The sequence below is a fragment of the Perca flavescens genome, chromosome 5 (genome assembly GCF_004354835.1).
Source record: "Perca flavescens isolate YP-PL-M2 chromosome 5, PFLA_1.0, whole genome shotgun sequence".
Lineage (NCBI taxonomy): Eukaryota > Metazoa > Chordata > Actinopteri > Perciformes > Percidae > Perca > Perca flavescens.
The window spans coordinates 1568302-1592199 of record NC_041335.1 but is presented as its reverse complement, the minus strand read 5'-3'; the positions used below and the strand labels follow the sequence as shown (position 1 = coordinate 1592199).

Here is a 23898-nt window from a genome sequence, read left to right as displayed (position 1 = left end):
GGCGGACTCCGCCATTAACATTAAAAACTACCATATAGAAAGGTAGCCTAATTACAGAATGTAAATACATTGAATGGCTAATGCAGAGAAAACTGCATCAAAACAACAAGAGAAGTCTTTTTCTCTCTACACGGACTGTAAACTGTATCCAACCAAAGCCGGCTCCAACAGGATTGGTCAACACTGCTTTGCCAACAAACGGAAACCAGAACGCTTCTGGTGCACAAATCGGGTCCCGCCTACAGATTCTGCATTCATAGGCAGATATCTGTTTTTATAGAGATTAGCCTGACACACACACACACACACACACACACACACACACACACACACACACACACAGTTGGAGATGATCATTCATGCTTTCATTTCCTTTTTACCTGTTTGAGTAAGAAGGAGCTTCACCGTCTCCAGGCTGTTCAGAACTCTGCTGCGAGGCTTTTAACTCACACGTGATGTGTGCACAAAAGAGCACACATCACACCTGTTTTAGCATCACTTCCCTGGTTACCAGTCCAGTATAGAATTCAATTTAAAATCCTGATCCTTACTTTTAGAGCCCTGCACGGTCAAGTCCCCCCCTACATCTCTGACTTGATACAGCTTCATACTCCCACCCGTAGTCTGAGGTCATTAGGTCAGAGGCTATTAGTGGCTCCCCGCACTCAGTTTAAAACTAGAGGGGACCGATCGTTCCAAGCAGTGGCTCCTAGGCTGTGGAATGTCTTGCCTCCCTTTCTACATTTTCGTCTGTCGAATCTTTTAAAAAGCCTCTGCTGTTCAAGCAGGTTTTTAGATAGTCAAGGTTTTTTTTATGGTTGTTTATTTTGTTTTCTATTTGTATGTTCTTGTATTTTAATTTGTTGTATTGTATTACATTTTATTGTGAAGCACTTTGTGATTTTTATCTGTGAAAGGTGCTATACAAATAAACTTTACTTACTTACACACACACACACACACACACACACACACACACACACACACACACACACACACACACAGATGGATGATGGCAGCCATTATTTTTTGAGAATTGCTAAGTCTGGTGTTCGTTAGTGCTTTGAACGAGGATTCATTTAACAACATTTCAAGTACTTAAAGCACAGGATGAGAAAATCGCCTCCCTGGTGGAAAAAGCTTAATTCAAGGTATTTCACATAACCACTGTTACATTTTGTCCCACACAGCAATTATATGTGATAGTGTTGGTGTATAAATTGATCTATAATAAAATCTATAATAGTTGTTGTCCTCCATACAAAGTTCTCAGTCCACACGTGCATAGTAAACCCGGGGAGCACGTACAGAGCAGCAGCTACACGGGGTTTGAAGATGACCTAGCACTAAGAGTGACTACGGTAGCGAGTAGTATGAAAGGCCAAAATTCTGTGTAGGGAGGTTAGCTAGGGTGGTGGATGGGTCAAACAACACAGGCCATTCACCCAGGAGACCGGGGTTCCCTAATCCTAACCCTTTCTTAAACCCAACCGTCCCGTGCTTCTTTTCCTAAACCCAACCGTCCCGTTCTTCCGTCCCGTTCTTCCCGCGTGTCACGAAAATGTAAGACCACCCACGACCTTTTCCTTAAAATAATTGCATCAAAAGTGACGCCAATAGTCCCGACCAAGCGCATTTAGATAAAGCGCCTTATATGACACTAAAGGAGACTTTTAGCGTCAATAACAACGACAAAGGCACCTGACCAAGCATCTGTATTTTACGAGATGGGAGTGAGAATCTGTTGCCACTCTCTATGTTCCAAGCCATTTTGCTTTTCCAAAATATTTCTAAAATACTTGCTGCTACCCATGCAAGACGTATCTCAGAATATTTTTGTTAAAAAGCGATTGTTTCAAGCTGATGGGGTAAGTATTTGATACTCAGAAAATAGATTGAGGATGGAGAACTACTTGCATTGACGCTATATGCCAAAATTGTCTTTCCACCTTACTGTTGATGTTTTGAAACCCAACAGTTCACCTTTGGGTTTCAGTGTACAGTAGCTGTAAGTTATTCATGTCGATATCGCCAGTTTGCTCCGTGAAAAGGGTAAACTATGAATACAGAGGAAATATCAAATCATGAGATAATGTTAAAGAAATCAATTCTCGGACCAGCTTCACATTTAATTCAGAGGTGAAAAACGTCAAATGCTCCACAGCTTCTTTTCCTGGCCACGGGACACTATCTGATATTTATCTAAGCAGTTTTTCTTCTTCCAGTCAAGCAAATATGACTGTGTATAGATTATGGCTGGGGAATACATCGATATTATATTGCTATCATGATACTCATATCGTTATCGTTATCGTCTTGGATTTTGGATGTCGTAATATCGTTTTATGGCTTAAGTGTTGTCTTTTCCTGGTTTTAAAGGCTGTATTACAGTAAAGTGATGTCATTTTCCGAACTTACCAGATTGTTCTAGCTGTTTTATTATTTGCTATTATTTATAATACCATTCTATTTATTAAAGCACCAATTGTAAACCTTAACAATACCGCCGCAATATCAACATCAAAGTATTTGCTCAAGAATATCGTGACTGATCTGCTTATTTCAACACAATTGCAATTATAACAGGAATACATTTTCAAACATGTCCCTTAATTGCTATTTTTGGGACCCTGGACGAGTCAGTTTAACTCAATTTGTTTCACAGCTTTACTAACCAGATATCGAATTATTTTACAGTAGAAGTCTTTAAACTCTCCTTCAGTTTCACAATGGCTTAAAGATGTCATGTTTTTCTTAAAACGTAAAAATGAAGTACACAATGAGAGGAAACACTAGCAATTTTTTTCAAATATGGCAGCCTGATCTACAGTTGAAAATTGGCCATCTGGCTAACACTAGCACATTTACCAAAATGTTGATTAATGTGCATTGTCCCAATCAAAAAAAAAAAAAAAAAAAGTAATGTATACAGGAAAATATTTTTTTCCCACACACTGATTTCTTCCTTTGGTAATCCAATGTTACTTCTCTGTGTCCTGTGTGAACATCTTCCTCTCTCTGCAAACATTTCAGACCCTCAAATAACTAGCTATAACAAGATATTAATGAAATTACTTTTGTACCATGACATACAAAATGGGGCTGAATCTGGTGATATTCTGTTTTAAGTACATATATATATATATATATATATATATATATATATATATATATATATAAATATTGTGTGTGTATCATATATACACATATCTTTTTCCTCTGTGCCATAGAGATCCATTATTGTCCAAAAACTGTTAAAAACACATCACTCCACACTGGTGTACTTCATTACCATTAACACACACTGTTTATTTTGATTCAATCTCACACACACATACAAACAGGCACACAGACACACACACACACTGTCCTGCTGCCACAAATCCTCACTGGAACATTAGATGTGGTTTAATGTGCCGCTGAAAAGTGGTCAACGACAAATGCACTGTTACTGAGTAATGTTTGCTAAAAATTACAGTGAGAAGCTGTTTTAGGAAGTTACTGAGGCTTAAAACAAAAAGAAAATATATATTTGAGCCGAAAGGTAAGGAAATCAGAAAGTACTGACAGACAAACAATGTTTGTGTTAGTCTTTTCATAAGATTTGTTGGCAATAACCAAAATATAGATTAACATGACCTCATCATTTCAGAACATGCAATCTAGGATTATGTACAATTTTTGCCGAAGAGGAATTGAATTTGGATCCAAATGTTCGCTACATACTATTATCTCTCTCTCTTTTGCTATGTAAGATTCAGTATTCTTCATTGTTATCTCAATACAACATGTCTGTATTTGGACCGTGTGAATGAGGATGTGGGCTACTGTAAGGAGAATCTGTGTGAAATTTAAACCAATACACCCAGGATGAAATCATGTCCATTACAGTGATTGTTGCTGCAGTTAGATTAATTAACATGTCATATGTAGTTTAGTTGGACACTTTCAGAATTATCTCTTTCAGTTTGGAGGATGTATTCAGATCATTTACTTGCTTATAAAAGAAGCAATACAATAGTGTTAAAATATACTTTAAGTATACAACTGACAATGCCTCAAATGCCTGTGTGTAATGTGAAAAGGGTTGCTAGAGAAAATCCCACAGAGAATGATCATTAACTCAGCGGTTCTTCTCAGCTCTATTATTCATTGACTATGTTTACATGCGTGTGAACACAGCGTCCCTCTTTCATTCTTTCAACAAGCTTCTTGAAGCCATGTAAACAGCTCAGTCAGAATATCGTCTTTTCGGAATAAGGGCAAAACAGGAATATTATGTGCATGTAAACATAGTCATTGTCTCTTTTTTCTTCTTTCTCATCAAACTTGTTTCCATCTGCAGCAACAGACAGCTGTTTTCAGAGAAAAAGCTCTGATAAACCCACTGAACACTACCTGCTCGGCAGCAAACAGCAGACACACAGTTAGAGACGAGCTGGAGAACATAGTGGAGCATTTAGCAGCTAAACAGACAGATATTTTTCTCTGCCGTTGGTGGAGACCAAAAACAGAACTAAAACAGAGTGCATCCTTCTGGTGGACACAAACTCAACCGATGTTATGGAACTGATGTGTTAGTAGGCAACCGTTTGCTAACATGTTCGCCATAACAACAGCTTGTCATGCTGCCCCCAAGTGGCCGGAAAATCAATTAACGCACTTTACAGATAGAGTAGGTCTAGACCACACTCTACAAATTCCAAGACCCCAACAATTACAGTAATTCCCTCAAGAGCAAGCATTAGCAGTGGCTGTTGCGACAGTGGCAAGGAAAAACTCCCTTTTAGAGACCCAGGCTCTTGGTAGGCGGTGTCTGATGGGGCCGGTTGGGGGTGTGATGAACAGTGGCAATAATAGTCACATTAAAGATAATGGAACAGTGACTACGAAGGTCATCGTGGAAGTTCACGTCATAGCAGGGCACATCATGTCATACTGAGTAGTGCAGTCTCCTATACCGGATCCTGACTACTCTGTGCATATGAACATTACAGCGGGGCGTTGCGGGATGTAACGTGGCGCTGCAGAGCACGGGTGGATGCGGCGGACGCAGCAGGACGCGGCCGCGCAGGGAATTGCAGAGAATCGCAATGTTACTTACTTGGCAGTACATCCTTTTCCGATTCGGATTCAGTGTAGAGGGGAGCTAATTTGCAAAACTTTGTAAATTGTAGTGGAGTAGTTTAATCTATAATAATGCGTTATATTCTAAAGGTTGTTTTGAGTGTAAGATCTGAATCATCAAAGTAGGTAGAAACCACAACTGTTAAAAGTAGTGCAGTAAAAAGTGCAGTGCAGTAAAAAGTAAGACTAGAGTATAAAGTAGCATAAAATAGTAGTGTATAAGAACTGTACTCATGTTGTAATGGTTCAGCAGTTTGATTTGGTTAGGTCTACCCTTAAGCGCCCTGTTGTGGCGAGGACCATGTTTGGTAACTTCCGTTTTAGTTGCGTGGAGTTGAGCTCATTGTAAAGTGTCATGGCTGAAGAGCGGCTCGCGTGGTGAAGTCATGGCCCGCATTAGGCTGTAAATTACTAATATTTGTCATGTAAATATGATGTTTAGTAGGTTTAACATGTTTGACAGTAAATTCATTTAGCTAAAGATGCAAATGTGCTATAAACGAAACGTAAAGTGCTTGTGTAATCTGTGATGAAAAGTGATTGTGCAATACATGGGCAGTAGTTAGCGCCGTATGCTAGCAATCTTTTGTTATGTTAATTAGGCTAATTTGGACTCCGTGATTACAAGCTATTTCCTAAAACAAAGAATATAATTATCAAATGTACATGAAAATGTAACGTTTAATGCTCAATATGTTGATTTAATGTTCAATTGAGTGCTTTATTTAGGCAGTAAATACTGTGCAGTCAGCTATGCACTTTGAATAATATGTACAATTCTAATTGCTGTATTTTCTTTGTTTACAGTTTTACAATGTTAAAGATCAATGAGAAAAGATTCGTGAGATTAAAAGCCATGAATCAACATCTCGCCTGGTCACTGTCTGTCTAGCTGGATAGGGAAGTGACACGTCTAGCGAGGACAGAACACGTTATATTACACCTGGTCTCTATGCCTTGCACCAACAGAACTTCTTCAGTTCTTGACATGTCTTGTGTGCAGTTCTACAATGAAAAAATAACATTCACTTCAGCTCAAATCCTCTGCTCAAGCAGCAGCCTTGCAGTTATCGTGGCTCATTAGCACATGTCACTAATGACTCACCAACCAAGACTCAGAAGACACATTTTGTTTGCTGGCAAGTGGAGTGGAATTTGCTGACGTACATGCCAATGGTTTCCACAGCTCTCATTACACTTAAAATCATTAAATCATTACATGAAAAGGTAAAGTATTATACTGGATGTAAAGCACAATTCTGTGCTATCTCATCTGAAATGTCCAAATTACACCAATGAGCACAACCAGCACATATTCTGCAATTATGGTCATTAAGCTGAAACCAACACCTTGTCATGTAATGACATCTTTTAGTTCAGTCTGTGGGAGAATTTTCCAGGATATGAGACGACATCCTGCTGCACAAATACCTGCAGGCTCTGCTCTATTTGTGTCATGTTTTTCTGGCCACTAATGTTGTTTTCTTTTTCTTTTTTGGCGTAATGACTACACCTTTTTAATATAAAGTGCAGTTTGCATGTACACATATGGCCAAAAGTACAGTATATTGCCAGGTGAAATGTTTTTTTCCAGTTTGGTGTGGCACCAAAGCATCACTCAGCATCAGTGTTGGACCTCACTAATGCTCTGGTGTCTGGGTAGGAGAGAGTCCCTGCAGCCAGCATCCAACATCTAATGTTATAAGCAGCAGATTGATACCCATTAGCGCTGAACGATTAGGGGAAAAATCAAATTTAGATTTTTTGGCCACATATTGTGATTACAATTTGCGATTTTTTACTTAAGGTGCTCATATTCTGCTTTTTGGCTTTTTCCCTTTCCTTTATTGTGTCTTTTTTGTGCATGTTATAGGTTTACAAAGTGAAAAAGCCCAAAGTCCCCCCCCAAAGGGACTTACCATCTCCAACAGAAAACACTGTTCACCAACTGCTCCAAACAGCTCTATTGTAGTCCAGCCTTTACTTCAGAGACAAACGTGGTCACTTTGGAACACACGTTATAATGCTCGCCTAGCTGCTAGCATGGCACGCCCTCATACTCTGCTCCTGACTGGCTAGTAGTCCTTACCTAGCTACTGAGCATGTGCGACTCCCAACAAAAATGTAACAGAAGTGAGATGCCTCACTCTGTAGCTAAAACAGAGAGGTCAACACACAGGGTGAAAAGAGGAGCTGTAGCAATGTGCAGTACAACAAAAACATGGTGTTTTTTTAAATGAAACCATGTAAACCTATTCTTGTACAACCTCTAAATACAATTATGAAACTGAAAATGAGCATAATATGAGCACTTTAAATGTTTAGCCAACGTTCAATATTCACTGTGTAACAGATAAAACATGACATAGAGACCAGAGGTGGAAAGTAACGAATTACAATAACTCACTTTACTGTAATTGAGTATTTTTATTTTTTTGTTGTTTCATTTGAAGTATTTTACTTTGCAACACTTTAAATCACATCCGTTACTGAGTAAAGGAAATCAAAAAGCGGTAACGTTGTTTTGGCAAAATATCTCAACAAACTCAAATCAAAATGGTTTTCGCTTGTTTTGTTTAGTTTTTTAGGTTTTTGTTGCTTTTTTGGAGTTTTTTGTTGTTGTTTTTCTTGTTTTTTTGGCTTTGTGCCAAAAGACTGCGTATAAATAAGTTATTAAAAAAGTATAAATATAAAAAAGTATATCCCAATGCGAAAAAGTAACTAAGTAACTTTTACTCTGAGTAAATTTAAAATTAGCTACTTTTTTATGTAGGTAATTTCATTTGTACTTAAGTAAAAGTTCATTAAAGTAATCATACTTTTACTTGAGTAGAATATTTTTGTACTCTTACCACCTCTGTAGTAGACACCATCTAAACTGCTCTATATTCTTATACTAAGATGAGAACATGGATATGAACTGCCATCAATACGTGTTTTTCTTTTAATAAGCGTGGAACATTGAACAGTCAAACACAGAACATTTATCACAAAAGCTAAAGTTATTATAATAATAATAATAATAATAATAATAATAAAAACAATTCCAATAAAAGACATCAGGACTTTCCTGTAAACTGAAATGTGTGATCTGACTCAGTTCAACAGCAGCATCTACATATTACACCTTCTACCATTGTGTTAAATAAAATTATACAAAATAAATAAACTATCCACTGATAATAGGATATTTCTGCAAACAGTCTGTGAAGTGTACCATTATTCCAGCATTTATCTCATGATTAAACAGTAAATATAATAATAAAAAGAGGAATAAAAAATGTTACACCAAATGTTACACCAAACATTTAACTAAACATTGCAAATTCCATGAATGTGTCTTCACGATTAGCTAATCACATGCTTTCAAATTTCCATTTGGACTTTCAGTCCATGTAGCATAGTTGTGGTCATCCTTTGCTTTGTAAAAATCTGAACAATTTATTGAGCTGGTACAAGATGATGGACTACTTTAATTCTGATCATTGATATTTCAATTTAAACATTGATATTTTGCACATCAATCAAATTAAAATACCCAACATTTGCTTGTTACAGTCTGAAAAACGTGAGCTGCCTGGCAATCTTCTGCAGATATGTCCAAACAGCCAGCATTTGTTTTTTATTTTATTTATTTTTTATTTTAAGTTATTTGTTTTTGAAATCATTTTATTCAAATAATTCATTTTAATTATGCCTGCATGTATACTTGTCTTGATATTTAAATATTTTCTTATTTTCATTTGATTGTATTTTTGTTTGAGTTTTCACTTTGTACTCAGGTCTCACTTGCAAATGAGATCTTGATCTCAATCTGATTTGCTGAAAAATAAAGTATATATATTCATTGCATTCAAGAGGGACATCTGATTATGTGGCTGGTGGTCAGAAACTTTCCCCATCCACAAGATAAACAATTCCTCTGTGGGGTTGAGGAAGAGAGAGTGAGGTGGAAGGTAAAGTGACACCATCCTGGGATGAGCTGTCAACCACTCTGTGACTGGAAGAGATGCTGAAACGCCACATCGTCCCATAAAATGTCCCCTTTCCTCACCTGGCGCAAGTGTTTCATATAGGTGCTCAGTGTTGTATGTCCCAATTAGGAGTTGATGCTTTTCAAAAACTATTTCTATGTAGATGTTACTTCCGGTGCCAGAGCAGCACTGTGAATCTATCTATCTATCTATCTATCTATCTATCTATCTATCTATCTATCTATCTAGCTATCTAGCTATCTATCTTGCAGAATGTTGAAAAGTGCAGTCTAATTTGCAAATAACAAATGCAAATAAATATATATTTTTTTTTTTACAATAGTATGTAATCATCAAACTGGACTATAAGGACACAGAGGTTTGGTGGTGGTTGATGATTGATTTTAAAAGATGTGGTCAATGAATGCATTTTGTCTCAAAAAAATGAAAAGTGATCCACAGTTGAGTCCACGTTGACATGTGTTGTGCTGAAGTGAAGTTTTGACTACATGAGCTTTATAATTTACTTACTTATTGATATAGTGACACACGTTACCAATTGTAGAAAACTGCGACATTGAACAGTGGGACCACTGCAGTAACAGTACCACACTGACATCCATAAGTTGGAGTGGTTCCTCAGCCGTGTGTGTGCTTTTACTGACATCTGGTGGTCATTTCTCACACTTGGACACTGTCATTTTAAATTTTTGTCTGCTCGAACGTGTTTGATACAGGTTGAACCAGTTATTTATTGTGATTGTATAGTTAGAAGCTTCCTATGGAAAAAGTAAAGACGTAATGTGCAATCCCATCAATGCAAATTCAGGAGAGGTTTGGAGTCAGACTGATAAAATTATGGGATCTCAAGTGGTGTACCCCAAAAGTATCTATCAGAATGAAACCAGTAGCCTATGATGTAAAGACTGGCTTGATCAGGTGTATAGAAATTGGTTCATTTACCGATCTGTGTCAAACTCTTAAGTGAATCTTGCACAGCGCTTACAGTGGGAAAAAAGGGCCAGTACTCCCCTTATCTATATTGGTGTGTGTGTGTGTGTGTGTGCGCGTGTGCTTGTGCAAGCGTGTTCATGCGTGTATGCGTCAGCCGTTGTCAGATTAACGAATCATCCATTATGTTATTTTATTATTCTAATAACCGTATTCCAAATATTCACACCATCTTGCTGAGAAATGTGTTATTGCTGCAAATATATATATATATATATATATATATATATATATATATATATATATATATATGTTATGTATATTTTACTTTTATGTGAACTTTTAATCAACAAAAGTTGTGGTGCAAACCATGCACTCATGTTAACACTTTGTAAGTCTCAAAGTTTTAAAGGGTTATTTTACTTTTGTAGAACTTTGAATTCAAAAATCAGCAGATTAACCTCTATCTAAAGTCATCTACAAATAAGCTAGCGACCTCTACTGTCCCTGTGGTCCACTGTCAACACCACCATTGCTCCCAGGTGTCCGGCTCCTCATTCACTTGCATTCATTTTGAGGACCAAGTCTAAATATAATTCTTCTGAATTGTAAACAAACAATACAGCAATATCATTCTGTGTAAAGTATCTGAGTCAAAGGCACTTGATTTCTTGAGCTAATATTGCCATTTTCAAATTAAGAGTACACACTGTAAACAAATAAACACATTAATTAATATAGCAATAAATACATATGGAACAAAATACATAAAGGAATGACTAAATGCTGAAATACAGAAGTTAGTAAGAACCAAAAAAGCAATTCCACTTGAATCAAGAAGAATGTAGCCTAGTAAACAGCAAGCCACTGCAACATGTAGGATTACACTAGGCTACTAGTGTAATTACATGTACTTTGTAGTTCAGTACTCTCCAACCCCAAACTGCATATATTCAGTAGTTTTGAGAACCCTTAGGTTTAACCATCTATAAATAGCTTGTGGGCATAATTTACAATTGCTTACAGCCATACCACCCTGACGCCCGATCTCGTCTGAGCTAAGCCGGGTCAGGCTGGGTCAGTACTTGGGTGGGAGACTGTCTGGGAATACCCGGTGCTGTAAGCTTTTTATTCTCAGGAAACCAGTGAAGGATATCAGAAGTCTCTTTCCCGGTGCTGGCTGAGTGTTACTGAGCAGCCTCCAACTGAGCTTGACGACGTAGATGTGACGTGAGCAACCTGTCTGAAAGTGTGAAGTCTTCTGGTAGCTGTGCCGAGAGAAATCTCAATCATTCCCAATCTTGTGGATAAAGTGGATCGTGGATAAATGTTACTTCATATGAATTAACTTGTCACATACCGAAGTATTTCCAATCCATCAAAACGTTGCTGAAATATTTTGTTCTGATGCCTTCATGGACTCTCTATGGGCTTCTCCCTCGTCCCCTCGATTGCCTGCGAGCTTCTCCTGACTATACGGTAATTCTTCTACTATGCAACAGAAAGTCGCGTGGTTATGACACGATCGTTATTTTTACAAAAAAGGTTGCTACGGGGCCATAACATGAAATTCAAGGTAATGGAGCCTTTTATACATTGTTGTGTTTCTTTAGAAATAAACAATGGACAAATAGAGTCTTTAAATGCTTCAGATGTAAAGAAGGATTGGCAATGGAAAAAATGGCAAAAAAGCAATTCAACTAGGCTATTTGAATCACTATGCAAAGATGAATTTAGTTGAACTACCAGCAAGCTACTGCAAAAGGATACACTACTAGTGTAATTACATGTAGTTTAGTACTCTCCAACCCCAAACTGTATATTCAACAGTTCGGAGGGTGCAATGTGCATAATGGCTTATGTCCATACCACCCTGAACACGCCCGATCTCGTCCGATCTCAGAAGCTAAGCAGGGTTGGGTCGGGTCAGTACTTGAATGGAAAACCACCTGGGAATACCCGGTGCGGTAAGATTTTTATTCTCATCTTTCATCAGCAGAGGGTGCTGCTCCTTCTGTAGTTTTAGTGTTTAGAGCATGGAGGATGCACATTTACAGAAGACAAAAAAAATCACTTAAGTCTCAATAAAAAAACTAAATACAGGAATAAATATATAAAAATGTAAATAAATAAAAATAGGAAAAAATAAATAAATAATGCGTTATGATTATTGTTAAAAGCATAAAAATGAATGAGTGCTTCTAACTAAAACCATACATTGCTATAAGCAGATTACAACGCATTATAAGTATATTTATAATGCATTATGTACATGGGCGTCAAAGAAAGTGTTACCGTTAATATAGTCTATATCCAGTAGCCAGAAATTTCGCCGGATGTCCCTCATCCCGGTCCGATGTGCGTCCCCTTCCTCTTTCTTTGTGTTGGCGTTCTAACCTCTGGTGGATTTGTGAGGACTATGGTTAACTGCTCCTCAGATCTCTGCAGGGTAAATCCAGACAGCTAGCTAGACTATCTGTCCAATCGGAGTTTTCTGTTGCACGACTAAAACTACTTTTGAACGTACACGTTCCACCAAAACAAGTTCCTTCCTGAGACTATTTTGCAGAGGCACCGTGGCTCCGTACGGCGCTTAGCGCCACCCAAAACGGTTGTGAGTGGTTTAAAGAAATGCCAATAAACCAGAGCACATTTATCTCCCATCACAGAATGCTGTGTGAACTAGCCAGACCCTCCACTACAGCGCTGTGGAGGAAGGTCTGGCAATGTGAGACTACCGCTAAGTCTGTCTGTCTGTCTACCAAGAAGCGACCTGAACAGTGAACAGGATGTGAGATAACATTATTCGCTGTGAAACAAAGTCAGTTCAGTGGAGCAGTGTAACTTACTTCCTGCAGCTTGTGTGTTAGTGCCATCCTGTGGTGTTCAGAGGACGAGGCCCTGAAGCACTACACAGTGTTGGAAATAACAGATTCACATTGTCTTTTTCTTTTAATGTAGTGCAATAATTTCACCGCAACTTCTTCAGTAAGTGTCCTTACACTTTTTTTACACCCTACAGCCAATCAGAATCAGATATTCACCCAGACAACAAATAATAGTTATCTCACAAGTTAGCATGAAAGATAATATAATCACAACCAGCCATAGATCTTTTCACATACTGACTTTATTTAAAAAAAAAAACGGTTTTATTTAATCTATTGTAAACAAACTGCACTTCCCATCTGAAATAAATCATAATACAGCAATGTACACCACAATAGTTAGTGGTCCATCCAATCTGACCTATTTCTAAGTACAAACACGTGTAACCAGACAAAACACAAAAAACTCAAATGAAGTCTGTCAGAAAATCCTTGTTTCCACTGTTTCAGAGGGCTGTTTCACATTGGTCCTTGTCAGGAGGTTTCTTTTTCCTTGTCCGTTACAGTTAGGTCCTGGGCTTGCGGATGAGGAGGTGGTTGGGCCCCTCGTTAGTGGCTTTGATGATTTTCCAGGCATCGTGGTGCATGAGGCCCTCCAGAGAACAGCCGTTGATAGACAGAACTTCATCGCCAACGTGGACACTGCCGGACAGCTCTGCCGCTCCTCCTGTTGTATGCAATTCAAATTAAAGATACACTAGCCATGTTTCCATCCAACCATTTTAAATTAAATAATACAGAATGAAAAATGCCTATGGAAACAGTAAAATTCACACAAAGACACAAAGTTTGTACGTTCATTCTCATCAGATTTTTTCTTAATCGGTAAACGGCTTATATAAAAGCTGATGGAAACCTAATAAATAATAATTTGCAATTAAGTTTTAGGTAATTTTATGGTCGTAACCCACCATAAAACGAAGAAGAAGAAGTTTAAGGTAAGTTCCGTTTTCTTTGCAGACATGGCGGATGTCAACAATGACAGAAGTGGACGAACAAAATTTAACAGCTAATTTAGATTGGCATTTATGTGCATCTGCATCATCATAGCGATGTCATAGCGTCGTTGTTGTCTGCTTGATATCTCACTATCAGCTGGCACATAAGCACTATTACATCTTGTGCAGTATTAACCATTTGTAGGTAGACGGCGCCATCCATTTTGGCTAGCAAAACTTTGTTCACAAATGTTAGCTTTAATGTTGTGCGATTCAGTGCCAAAATGAATGAAAACACTTTAAAATGTCTAAAATCTATTCCAAATAACAATCTGACCGCAAAACAGCATGTGATGCCATTATGCACAGGTTTTTATTTGCTTAAAAGCCGTAGGATGGAAACACACTTTCATCGGCTTTATTCGCATGAATGTTTTTAGCAAACTTTAGATAATTCCATTGACAAGTGGATGGAAACATAGCTACTGCCTGATTTCCTCCAGCTCACTGTTGATGCTTGATAACACACATACTGCTTTGAGCTACAGAAGAATGCACCCCTGTAAGAGTGTTCAGATGAACACGTTGCTCTATCATACTAAGTTATAAAAACTCTTGTTATTATATAACGCCAGAGCAGCACCCCAATGTAAATGAAGCCTGCAAAAGGTGATTACTCAATCAAAAGAATGAACTCATCAATGAATAAATCATAAAATGTTCCTTTATCATTGCTTGGACCAAGACAGTCAAAATGCAAAAACATCTTGCCAAATGACAGTTTACTGTGTACTCTGTACTAAAATTCATATAAAGAAGTCATATAGTTTGACCAAAAAAAAAAGAGGGCACCCGAAAATACTGACATGGCCAATTTAAATGGGACAGGTTAGTCATTGTCATTTTGGATTGGTTGCCAATCTCAAGATAGCGTGTGTTACCTAGTATGAGCCTGCCAGAGGGCAGACGCCAAGCGAGGAGAGGAAGAAGAGCGGAGAGGGGCATTCTGCGGCGAGTGTAACTCTTTTGTTGAGACCATGATGGACAATGAATGATAATCCTCACCCCTGAAGCAGTTTGGTTTAGTTTCTGTCACTGTGTTTCAGCTAGGAATGCACCGAATCCAGGATTCGGGTTCGGATTCGGCCGAATATTGTGCTTTTTGACGGGGTTCGGTTTTTGCCGAACCTTAGAACCAAACCCTATGCTTGCACTTCACGCGCTACGCTGGTTGACGTAATGACGCCGCTGTTGATTACGGGAAGGTGTTTCCGTAAGTGGACCGTTCAATGCAGTAGTGAAAATGGAACTCGTGAGCTGAAAAAGTGTTGTTTGGCAGTACTTTCAGTCAAAAGAAGGTGATTCAAGTCCAGCTACATGTCCAATTTGCAATGCCAATTTGTCTCGTGTTGGCGAGGACCCTAAACAATACACAACATGGCCGCTGTTACAACATTTGCGTATGAAAAATCCAAAAGAATACGAGTTGTGCATGAATAGGGTGACCAGACGTCCCGGTTTGACCGGGACAGTCCCGATTTTAAGTTGCTTGTCCCGAGTCTCGACAAAAGCCTGTCGGGACGCTAAACGGTCCCGGTTTACACCAACCACTATGAAATTGTCCCGGTTAAACGGTTAAAATGCTGACAGCTAAATGGTGTAAAAGTGTGACTGTATTGTAGAGGATTCCAACAGCGGGACGTACAACAGTCTACCGCTAAAGCTATTAGCTAAAAGGGGGTGCGCTTGCGACTTACAATGACTTACAAAGATACATAACAGCTACAAGTGTATGCACTACAGGATTTACCCTATTATACTTTATCAACAGGAATAGGTAGGTCAAACAGCCACCCACAAATAGTCTATAAACAAAGCATCAGGCTGTCTTTGAGATTTCACATGAACAATGGATAAAGGTACTCAGGCTACCGAAGAATACCATAATTCCTCCGTTCAATGAAGCAACGCACCCCAAGCTTCCATCCTTAACAAACAGCCATGTATATGGGCTCTTCCAGTCTCTCCACTGCTGGCTGTTCATATTTAACGGGAAAGCTGAGCGAGAGGGGTTACGATGGTGACCGGCCTCTGACGAGCTGTTACCACCACCATCTTCAGCCAGAGAGGACATTATTTCTTCAGCTTCTTCTTGCGTTGCCCCCCCAAACAGGTTATTGAACTCATGTTGATTCCTGATGATTGATAAGATATAAAGGAATTAATATTAACTGAGATACCCCATTATGTTGTGAGCACTAGGCCTACTGGTGCTGTTGACAAAATTGTGTCTAATCTGTCTGTGTCTATGTCTGACCTGGACTGGCACACGTTCACGTTAAAAAGGGTGTGCGTGCACGAGCACTACGGTCACGTGCAAAGTGTCCCGGTTTTAGTTCCGGGAAATCTGGTCATCCTATGCATGAAGGAATCTACAGACAGCAGCCAAAATGCAGCAACTTCAAGTACGGCAAAGGAAGGACAGTCACAGCTAAAACCTGGTGTTAACCAGACAGTGCCTCTCCCGGGCTGTCAGCTGGTCTCCATACAGTGGGAGCGGAGCGACCGAACGGCCGGCTGCTGCACGTTAGCTAAAGTTAGCTTTCTAATTTCACCCACTGAACATGCCCTTATCATACTGGTTAGCAAAAATTTGGCAAACTAAATTGTCACTCATCTGGCGACAGCAATGTGCTTTCCTACAATGTGAAAAGAGCGTGTGAATTCAACATTAAGTTGTTATATTTAACTATTTTAGAGGCTGTGGACGTTGTTTACTTCATGAATGTGTTTACTGTGTTAATGGACTGAGGATGGGAGGAGGATTCGGTTTTGGCTTTGGATTTGGTATTCAGCCGAACCCAAAAAATCTGGATTCGGTGCATCACTAGTTTCATGTGCATCCTTTCTTTTATATTGATGTTGCCACCTGTTAGTAGCTGGTAAAGCCGCAAGGCTTAAGTATGATTTATGGTTGTGTTGAGGCTCCATTCAGAGCTTTCTGGTTCAGTGGCCTGAAGTTTAAAGTTGTGCGTTGGTGTGTGCGTCGATCTCTTTAAGAGAATAGCAAGACCGGCATGCGTGTGTGTGGTTGAGGAGTGTGTGGTAGAGTCAGTGAGAGAGCGACAGTCATTAGCTTTGGAGCAAGTACCGACTCTAGAGTCATAGTTAGAGAAACAAAGTGTCTCCCCTGTGCTTTTTGACCACGGTCAGAAGTCTGTAGCAGGAAAAGTTAACCCTCTCTCCTTGATTTAATGTTTTTATGGAGAAGTAGAACCCGAAAATTAGTTGGGGGAAATTCAACGCTACCAAGCCATGGCCAAGCGGACCAATTGTGACCACAGATGTCTGCGTCGCCACGACGTGATCGGCATCAATTTAACGCAGAAGCATAAATTGGCCTTAAGTGGTGATTAATCCCCTGGACTAGATTGCAAATCGTTTTACCACATGTTTACAGATTAAAGTAATTAAAAAATTTACCCAAACCAACTTTGCATTGCAGTCCACTGTGAATATGCATACACCACTACAATGTCACTTCATTTGATTCTAGATGAATATTCAGCTTTAACACTTAAACATTTATAGATAAAAGATCACCTTTAAAGATGCGTTTGACAATGAGAGGCCGGTCTCCGTGGCTTGAGGACTTCCCCCCTTCCAGACTGAACCCCAGGCCAGCAGAAGACTTGTGAAGCTCCACCGTCACAGCCCCGTCTGGACCCACATCCACCACTGTGAAATAGCCAACATCCATATTACAAAGTTGAAATATTGACATTAGAGATGGCCCGATACCACTTTTTTGCTTCCCGATACCGATTCCGATACCTGAACTTGCGATCGGTACTGAGTACCGATCCGATACCAGTGTGTCATATATTTTATTATGTTTTAACAGCTGTATACTAATATCCCTGTATGGATGTGATATAAATTCTATCTTTGTTGTCTGTCTGGCTCAGAAACATGAACAAACACAAACAATGATTGCCGTTCTTTCTTTTATTCTCCAGTTTGACAGTCAGTTATAATGGAAAAAGAACATAAATAAACTACTTTAATGTAGATTTTCTTTAGGGCTTTATTACGTGGTATCGGATCGGTGCATAAACTCCAGTACTTCCCGATACCGATACCAGCGTTTTAGGCAGTATCGGAGCATCTCTAATTGACATAGGTAGTTCATAAGAAAGGAGCCAAGTTAATTTGCTCTCTCTCTCCCCTTTCAAGTCTAAGCTGTCCTATAGATGGTGATTTACCAGGCTCTGTGTTAAAACCTTTGGATGCAGTCTATCATTCAGCATTGCGTTTTATTACTGGTGCCAATTTTTGCACACGCCATTTGTGTTCTGTGCACTCCAGTGGGCTGGGACTCGTTGGTCTCTAGGAGGACCAGGCATTGGTTGATGTTTGTCTATAAGGCTATAATGCATAAGCTTCCTAACTACCTTAGCGGACAATTCAATTGGAAAATTGGGGGTTAGCAAACTCATTCCAAAGATGCGTTGGTACTGGAGGTTCCTCAGGCTCATTCAGAGTTGGGCAAAACTGTGTTTGTATACAATTCCTCTTTTACTTGGAATGAGTTTCAAAAGGAACTGAAGCTAGATGTCTTGGTTTCAAATTGGCAATTTCAAGCTTAACTAGAAAATGCATTTCCTGCAGAAAATGCGTGGGAATGCTGAATAGCTGAATTGCTAAAGCTAAACTGGATGAATAGCTCAAATCCGTAAGAAGAAGTTGAAATAGTGAGAATAGTTGAAAAAGTCGTTAAAAAGTTCAAAGTTGACGCTAAACTGAATTGTTGGCTATAAAAGTTGAAAAATGACAAAATATGTAGAACATTGTGAGGTCTTTAGCTGAAGCTGAAGAATAGTTGAAAAAGTGGAAATTGGTTCAATAAATGTGAATTTCATTGAAAAGTTGAAGAACACCACTAATAAAATATAATATAATATATAATAATAAAATAATTTCTTGAAATACATTTGTAGAAAAGCGGTAAGCTAAACTGTAATACTGTCAAAAGTGGAAGTTTCAATAAATTGACTAAAAAGACTTATTATCAGCCATATCCATTGCATAGAACAAACAAGAGAGAAAGAGAGGGATAGAGGAAAGGAGAGAGAGAGAGGGAAAGAAAGATAGAGAAATAGAGAGAGGGGGAGGGAGGGAGGGAGAAAGGGAGGGAGAAGGAGGGATGGAGAGAGAAGGAGAGAGAGGAAGAGAGAGAGGGGGAGAGAGAGGGGGGGATGAGAGAGAGAGAGGGAAAGACAAAGAGAGAGAAAGAGAAGGAGAGAGAGGGAGAGACAAAGAGAGAAAGAGGAGAGAGAGAGGGAAAGAGAGAGAGGGATAGAGAGAGAAAGACGATAGAGAGGGAGAGAGAGAGGCAAAGGGAAAGAAAGAGAGAGAGAGGGAAAGAGAGTGATAGAGAGAGAGAAAGGAAGAGAGGGGGAGGTAGAGACAGGGAGGGAGAAGGAGGGATGGAGAGAGTGAAAGAAAAAGAGAGAGAGAGGGATAGAGAGAAAGAGAGAGAGACGCATAGAGAGGGAGAGAGGCAGGTGGAAAAAGAGAGATAGAGAGGGGGAGCGAGAGCACACAGACAGACAGACCAGAACAAGAGAATAGAAGAGAGAAGACAGACTAAAGTTCATATTACTGCCTGTAGTATCTGGGTGTGTATCTGTTGTCATGGTAACGACTGGCCAGTGAATGTTTGTAGTAGTTGAAGTAGTGAGAGTAGTAGAAAAAGTGAAAATCGTTTTAAGAAGTATGAATTTCATTAAAAAGCTAAAAGTTGACGCTAAACTGAACTGTTGGCTTCAAAAGTTGAAAAATGACAAAATATGTAGAACATTGTGAGTTCTGAGAGGGAGAGACAAAGAGAGAGAAAGAGAAGGAAAGAGAGAGAGGGAGAGAGAGAGAAATGGAGAGAGAGAGAAAGAGAGAGAGACAGAGAGAGAGAGAAAGAAAGAGATGGAGAAAGAAAGGAAGAGAGTGGGGAAGAGAGGGAAGGAGAAGGAGGGATGAAGAGAGAAGGAGAGAGAGAGAAAAAGAGAGAGAGAGACAGGGAGAGAGAAAGAGAGAGATAGAGAGAGAGGCAGAGGTAAAGAAAAAGAGACAGAGAGAGAGAGAGGGAAAGAGAGAGATGGAGGGAGGGAGAGAGACCGAGAGGGAGGGAAGGAGATAGAGAGGGAGTGAGGGAGACAGAAAAGAAAAAGAAGGAGTGAGGGAGGGATACATACAGAGGGAGGAAAGGAGACAGAGGGAGGAAGACAGAAGTGGAAGGCAACAGATCTAGACTACTGTTCATATTACTGCCTGTAGTATCTGGGTGTGTCTGTGAAAGTGTTGTCATGGTAACGAATGGCCATGTTTACAAACATGCTTTGATGTCTGTAATCAAGTTAACGAGCCTGTCACCTGCTGAATCTGTCAGCTGTGCTGTGCTTCAGCTATTCAGAGTCCCTGAGAGTGAGCTCTCAAACAGAGGCTCAGGCTGCCCAAACTATAACAGATATCACTCAAATGATGTTATGCTGTGTATGCATGTGTGTGTTTGCAGAATAAAACATGAATAGCTGAATTGCTAAAGCTAAACTGGATGAATAGCTTAAAACCGTAAAAATAAGTTGAAGTAGTGAGAGTATAAGTTGAAGTAGTGAGAGTAGTTGAAAAAGTCAAATAACACCTTTGCCAGGAACATGTTTGATGTGCCACAGTGGGATTTGAACCTGGGCCCCCCACACCCTAGCCATGTGCCATAACCACTACGCTATCTTCAGAACAGACAAACAATGTTCCTTCAGCAGTTATAAAGCCTCTCTTTGATCATTAATCCCCACACCTGATTAGTGAGAGACAGTGTGGGAGAACTCTTCTAACAAGACTTAATAAATCCACAACAGTACATGCTATTGAAACAGCAACTTGACCGTTAGAGACACACGGCCTTTGTGAACATATCGGTATAAAATTTATATGGATAAACATAAAAATGTGGGCATATCAGTGATTTAAAAAAGTGGTTTGTTCTGCTCTTCGCTGGAAAAGATGGACCTCTTTTATCATTGGAGCGGATGGAGGCAAATTTGTTATTCTCATCATTTGGAAGCTCGCTGAGCCAAAAGTATGAGATGTATCACATAACTGAGCATATTTTTAAAAGTTGAAGAAGTCCCATCATTAGCTGAAAGAGCTGAACATTTGAAAAGTTGAATGGTTTAAATAGGTGAAAGTATGCAGAAGTTACGCAGAGCCAAAAAACGTACGGAATAATAATAAAATTAAAATTAAGAAAAATAAAGAACAGGATAACAATAGTTGGAATGCTGTTGAACAGCATTCCCACTAATAAAGAACAGGATAACAATAGTTGGAATGCTGTTGAACAGCATTCCCACTAATGAACAAACTGCTGTTGAATGTAATTGTTATTTGTAATTTGTGTATTTTTTTAAATGATGCTGTACACAGGGCTCAGCTGTTAAAGAGACCTATGTCTCAGACTGATCTTTCCCTGTATAAATAAAGATCAACAAAATAAAAATATGACAGACATTACAAGACTAAACTTAACAAAACAGTATCTAATAAAATATTTAAAAGTAATAGTGCACTTTTTCGAACCACACTACTTGACCGCCATGAAGACGGTGAAGCTTACCTGCTCCAGCTTCAACAGACTTCTGTCTGGCAGAACACATCCTCATTGGCTGGCCAGCCGAGTCATACATATCCGAGACACTCGGTCCACTGTCCTTGTCTCTCCAAATGACGACTAAGGCTTGATTGGACAGCCTGGCTTGATGAAGGCAAGACACAGCCTCTCCATGGGTTTTACCTCCTAGACTTGTGCCATTTATGGATAAAATGTTGTCACCTCTCTGGATTGTGCCTTCGAGGCTAGCTGTTCCTTTGGTGAAGACCCGATGAACCTGAAAAGAAAAGGCATGTGTTACAGTACTACCATCTGCTCCCCAGAGATATTGGCAAGAACTGGGCTATTAAAACAAGCCCATACTGTCTCCCCTCCATCCCACATCCAGTACATTCTTTTTTCACAAGTAGGCCTATGTGATTGTCCTGTGGCATTAAAGGGTAACAACCCAATTTTTCGTTGTTTTTGTGTCTAAGTGACTGATGGGAACAACAATCTTTGACATTGGTCCAGTAATAAGCAAAAGCGCTGCAGTCGGCAGTCAGAGAAACAAGCTACAATGTAAGTTAATAGGACAATTGTGCTGCTTGTATTTATCTTCACAAAAGTGACAGGCTCAGATTAATATTCTATGTGTCTGACAACATTATGGAGAGAATTTCTAAGGAAGTCAACCTTTCTGTAACAGAGTAGGATCCTTTTTTTGAACATAAAAACATCCACCATGTAAATAAACAGTAATTTTAGCATCGTAAAATACATTTCATTCAAAGTCGACAGAAACAAAATAAAACTATGAGAAGCTGTTTTGGGTCATCTTTCCACTTTTCCAACCATCACAACTCTAGTTTTGGTTGAAATAAACACATAGTTTACTGATTTACATGTGAAAATATGTTGTCTCTATACACGCTAAAAGTATTGTTTTTTTTATGGAGTCTGGTGGTTTAGCGCTAGCGTCTTCAGAGCTGTTTCTGGTTAAACAGAAAGGTCTCAAAGAGGTTTTAAAGGTCTATCTCTGTAGGGATCCTTTCCATAATGTGGTCAGACACTTAGAATAATAATCTTAGTCTGTCAGTGGCAAAACAAGCACTTTTAGTGGACCAAACTGACGATACACACACACACACACACACACACACACACACACATTTATATATATATATATATATATCCTGTGTGTAAATTATGAGTTAAAGATCCTACAGTGTGTCTAGGATTTGAAAATCCCTGACTTTGGTAGTATCAAATAAGACGGTGGCAGCTTGCAATATACATCATTATTCAACTCTGAATGATGCCCAGCACTGCATTTGAACAGCAAGTTCCTGAGCCTCTACATGCAGTACTTACAGTGATTGCCTTCTGCTCCAGGTCGACTCCACCAGCAATACTGAAACCAAGCCCTGAGCCTTCTTCTTTGCTCAGGAACACAAGCTGAGTGTTATCGTTAACCTGCAGAGAGTGCAGAAACAGGGTCAATGTGACCAAAAAAAATCACACAGACAGCAGGACTGAAACAATATAGTCTACAGCAGGAGTCAGCAACCTTAAGCACACGTAGCTTAACCAATGGCACACGAGCACCAAGTCTGTAAAAAGTTAATTGTTTTTGGAAATGTTCCAATCCAAACAACCTCTTTTAAAGCCATTGGCAGGAGCACAGCCTGTCTTTTTTTATAAACATGACATAACACACATATACATACATACATACATGGAAACATACATGCATACATAAATATAAACAACTTTATATTTACATTAGTAATTAGATTCACCCAAATTCAAATCACGTAATTCATGGCAAGAGATAAAGTATATAACATAAAAGAGTAAGCTAATCATACTCCAAAATGAAAAAAAATCACAACTCAGAATTCCATGTCTTTGTTATCTTCCATATGTTTGTATCACATTCTTCAGCTCTACAGTACATATCAAAATGATTATTTCCTGTAAATAATAATGCTTAAAATAAGAAAACTAAATGGATTTACTAGCAATGTCTTTAGCACAACCTGTAATTTGCTGCAGTTTGATTGACTTTTTTCCCATCCGCATTCCGCCAAGACCCACCCTACTCTGCCTCTGATTGGCTAGCACTCATTGCTTTTCTTCACAGAATGGACGCAAAGGAAAAAACACTGTATGCTCCACTGGTGGAATGTAACTAAGTACATTTACTCTAGTACTGTCCGTAAGGACAAATGTTGAGGTACTTGTACTTTACTTGAGTCTTTTCTTTTCATGCCACTTTCTACTTCTACTCCGCTACATTTTAGAGATAAATATTGTACTTTTTACTCCACTACATTCATCTGTTACAGCTTTAGTTACTAGTTACTTTACAC

At 39.1% G+C, this 23898-nt stretch overlaps 1 protein-coding gene and 1 pseudogene across 4 annotated transcripts in view; one reads left to right on the top strand and one right to left on the bottom strand.

The window, feature by feature from the left end:
• Positions 1-11907: 11907 nt before the first annotated feature.
• Positions 11908-12026, top strand: LOC114556437 (uncharacterized; annotated as a pseudogene).
• Positions 12027-13214: 1188 nt separating this feature from the next.
• pdzd2 (PDZ domain containing 2) overlaps positions 13215-23898 on the bottom strand; it is a 76960-nt gene continuing 66276 nt past the window's right edge. For all 4 annotated transcript variants that reach the window (XM_028578418.1, XM_028578419.1, XM_028578421.1 and 1 more), the window contains exons 23-26: positions 22898-22999; positions 21551-21821; positions 17482-17616; positions 13215-13607 (exon numbers count right to left, since the gene is read on the bottom strand). In XM_028578418.1, coding sequence (XP_028434219.1) covers positions 13447-13607; positions 17482-17616; positions 21551-21821; positions 22898-22999 — 669 coding nt within the window. In that variant the 3' untranslated portion in view covers positions 13215-13446. The remainder of the gene's footprint in view (positions 13608-17481; positions 17617-21550; positions 21822-22897; positions 23000-23898) is intronic.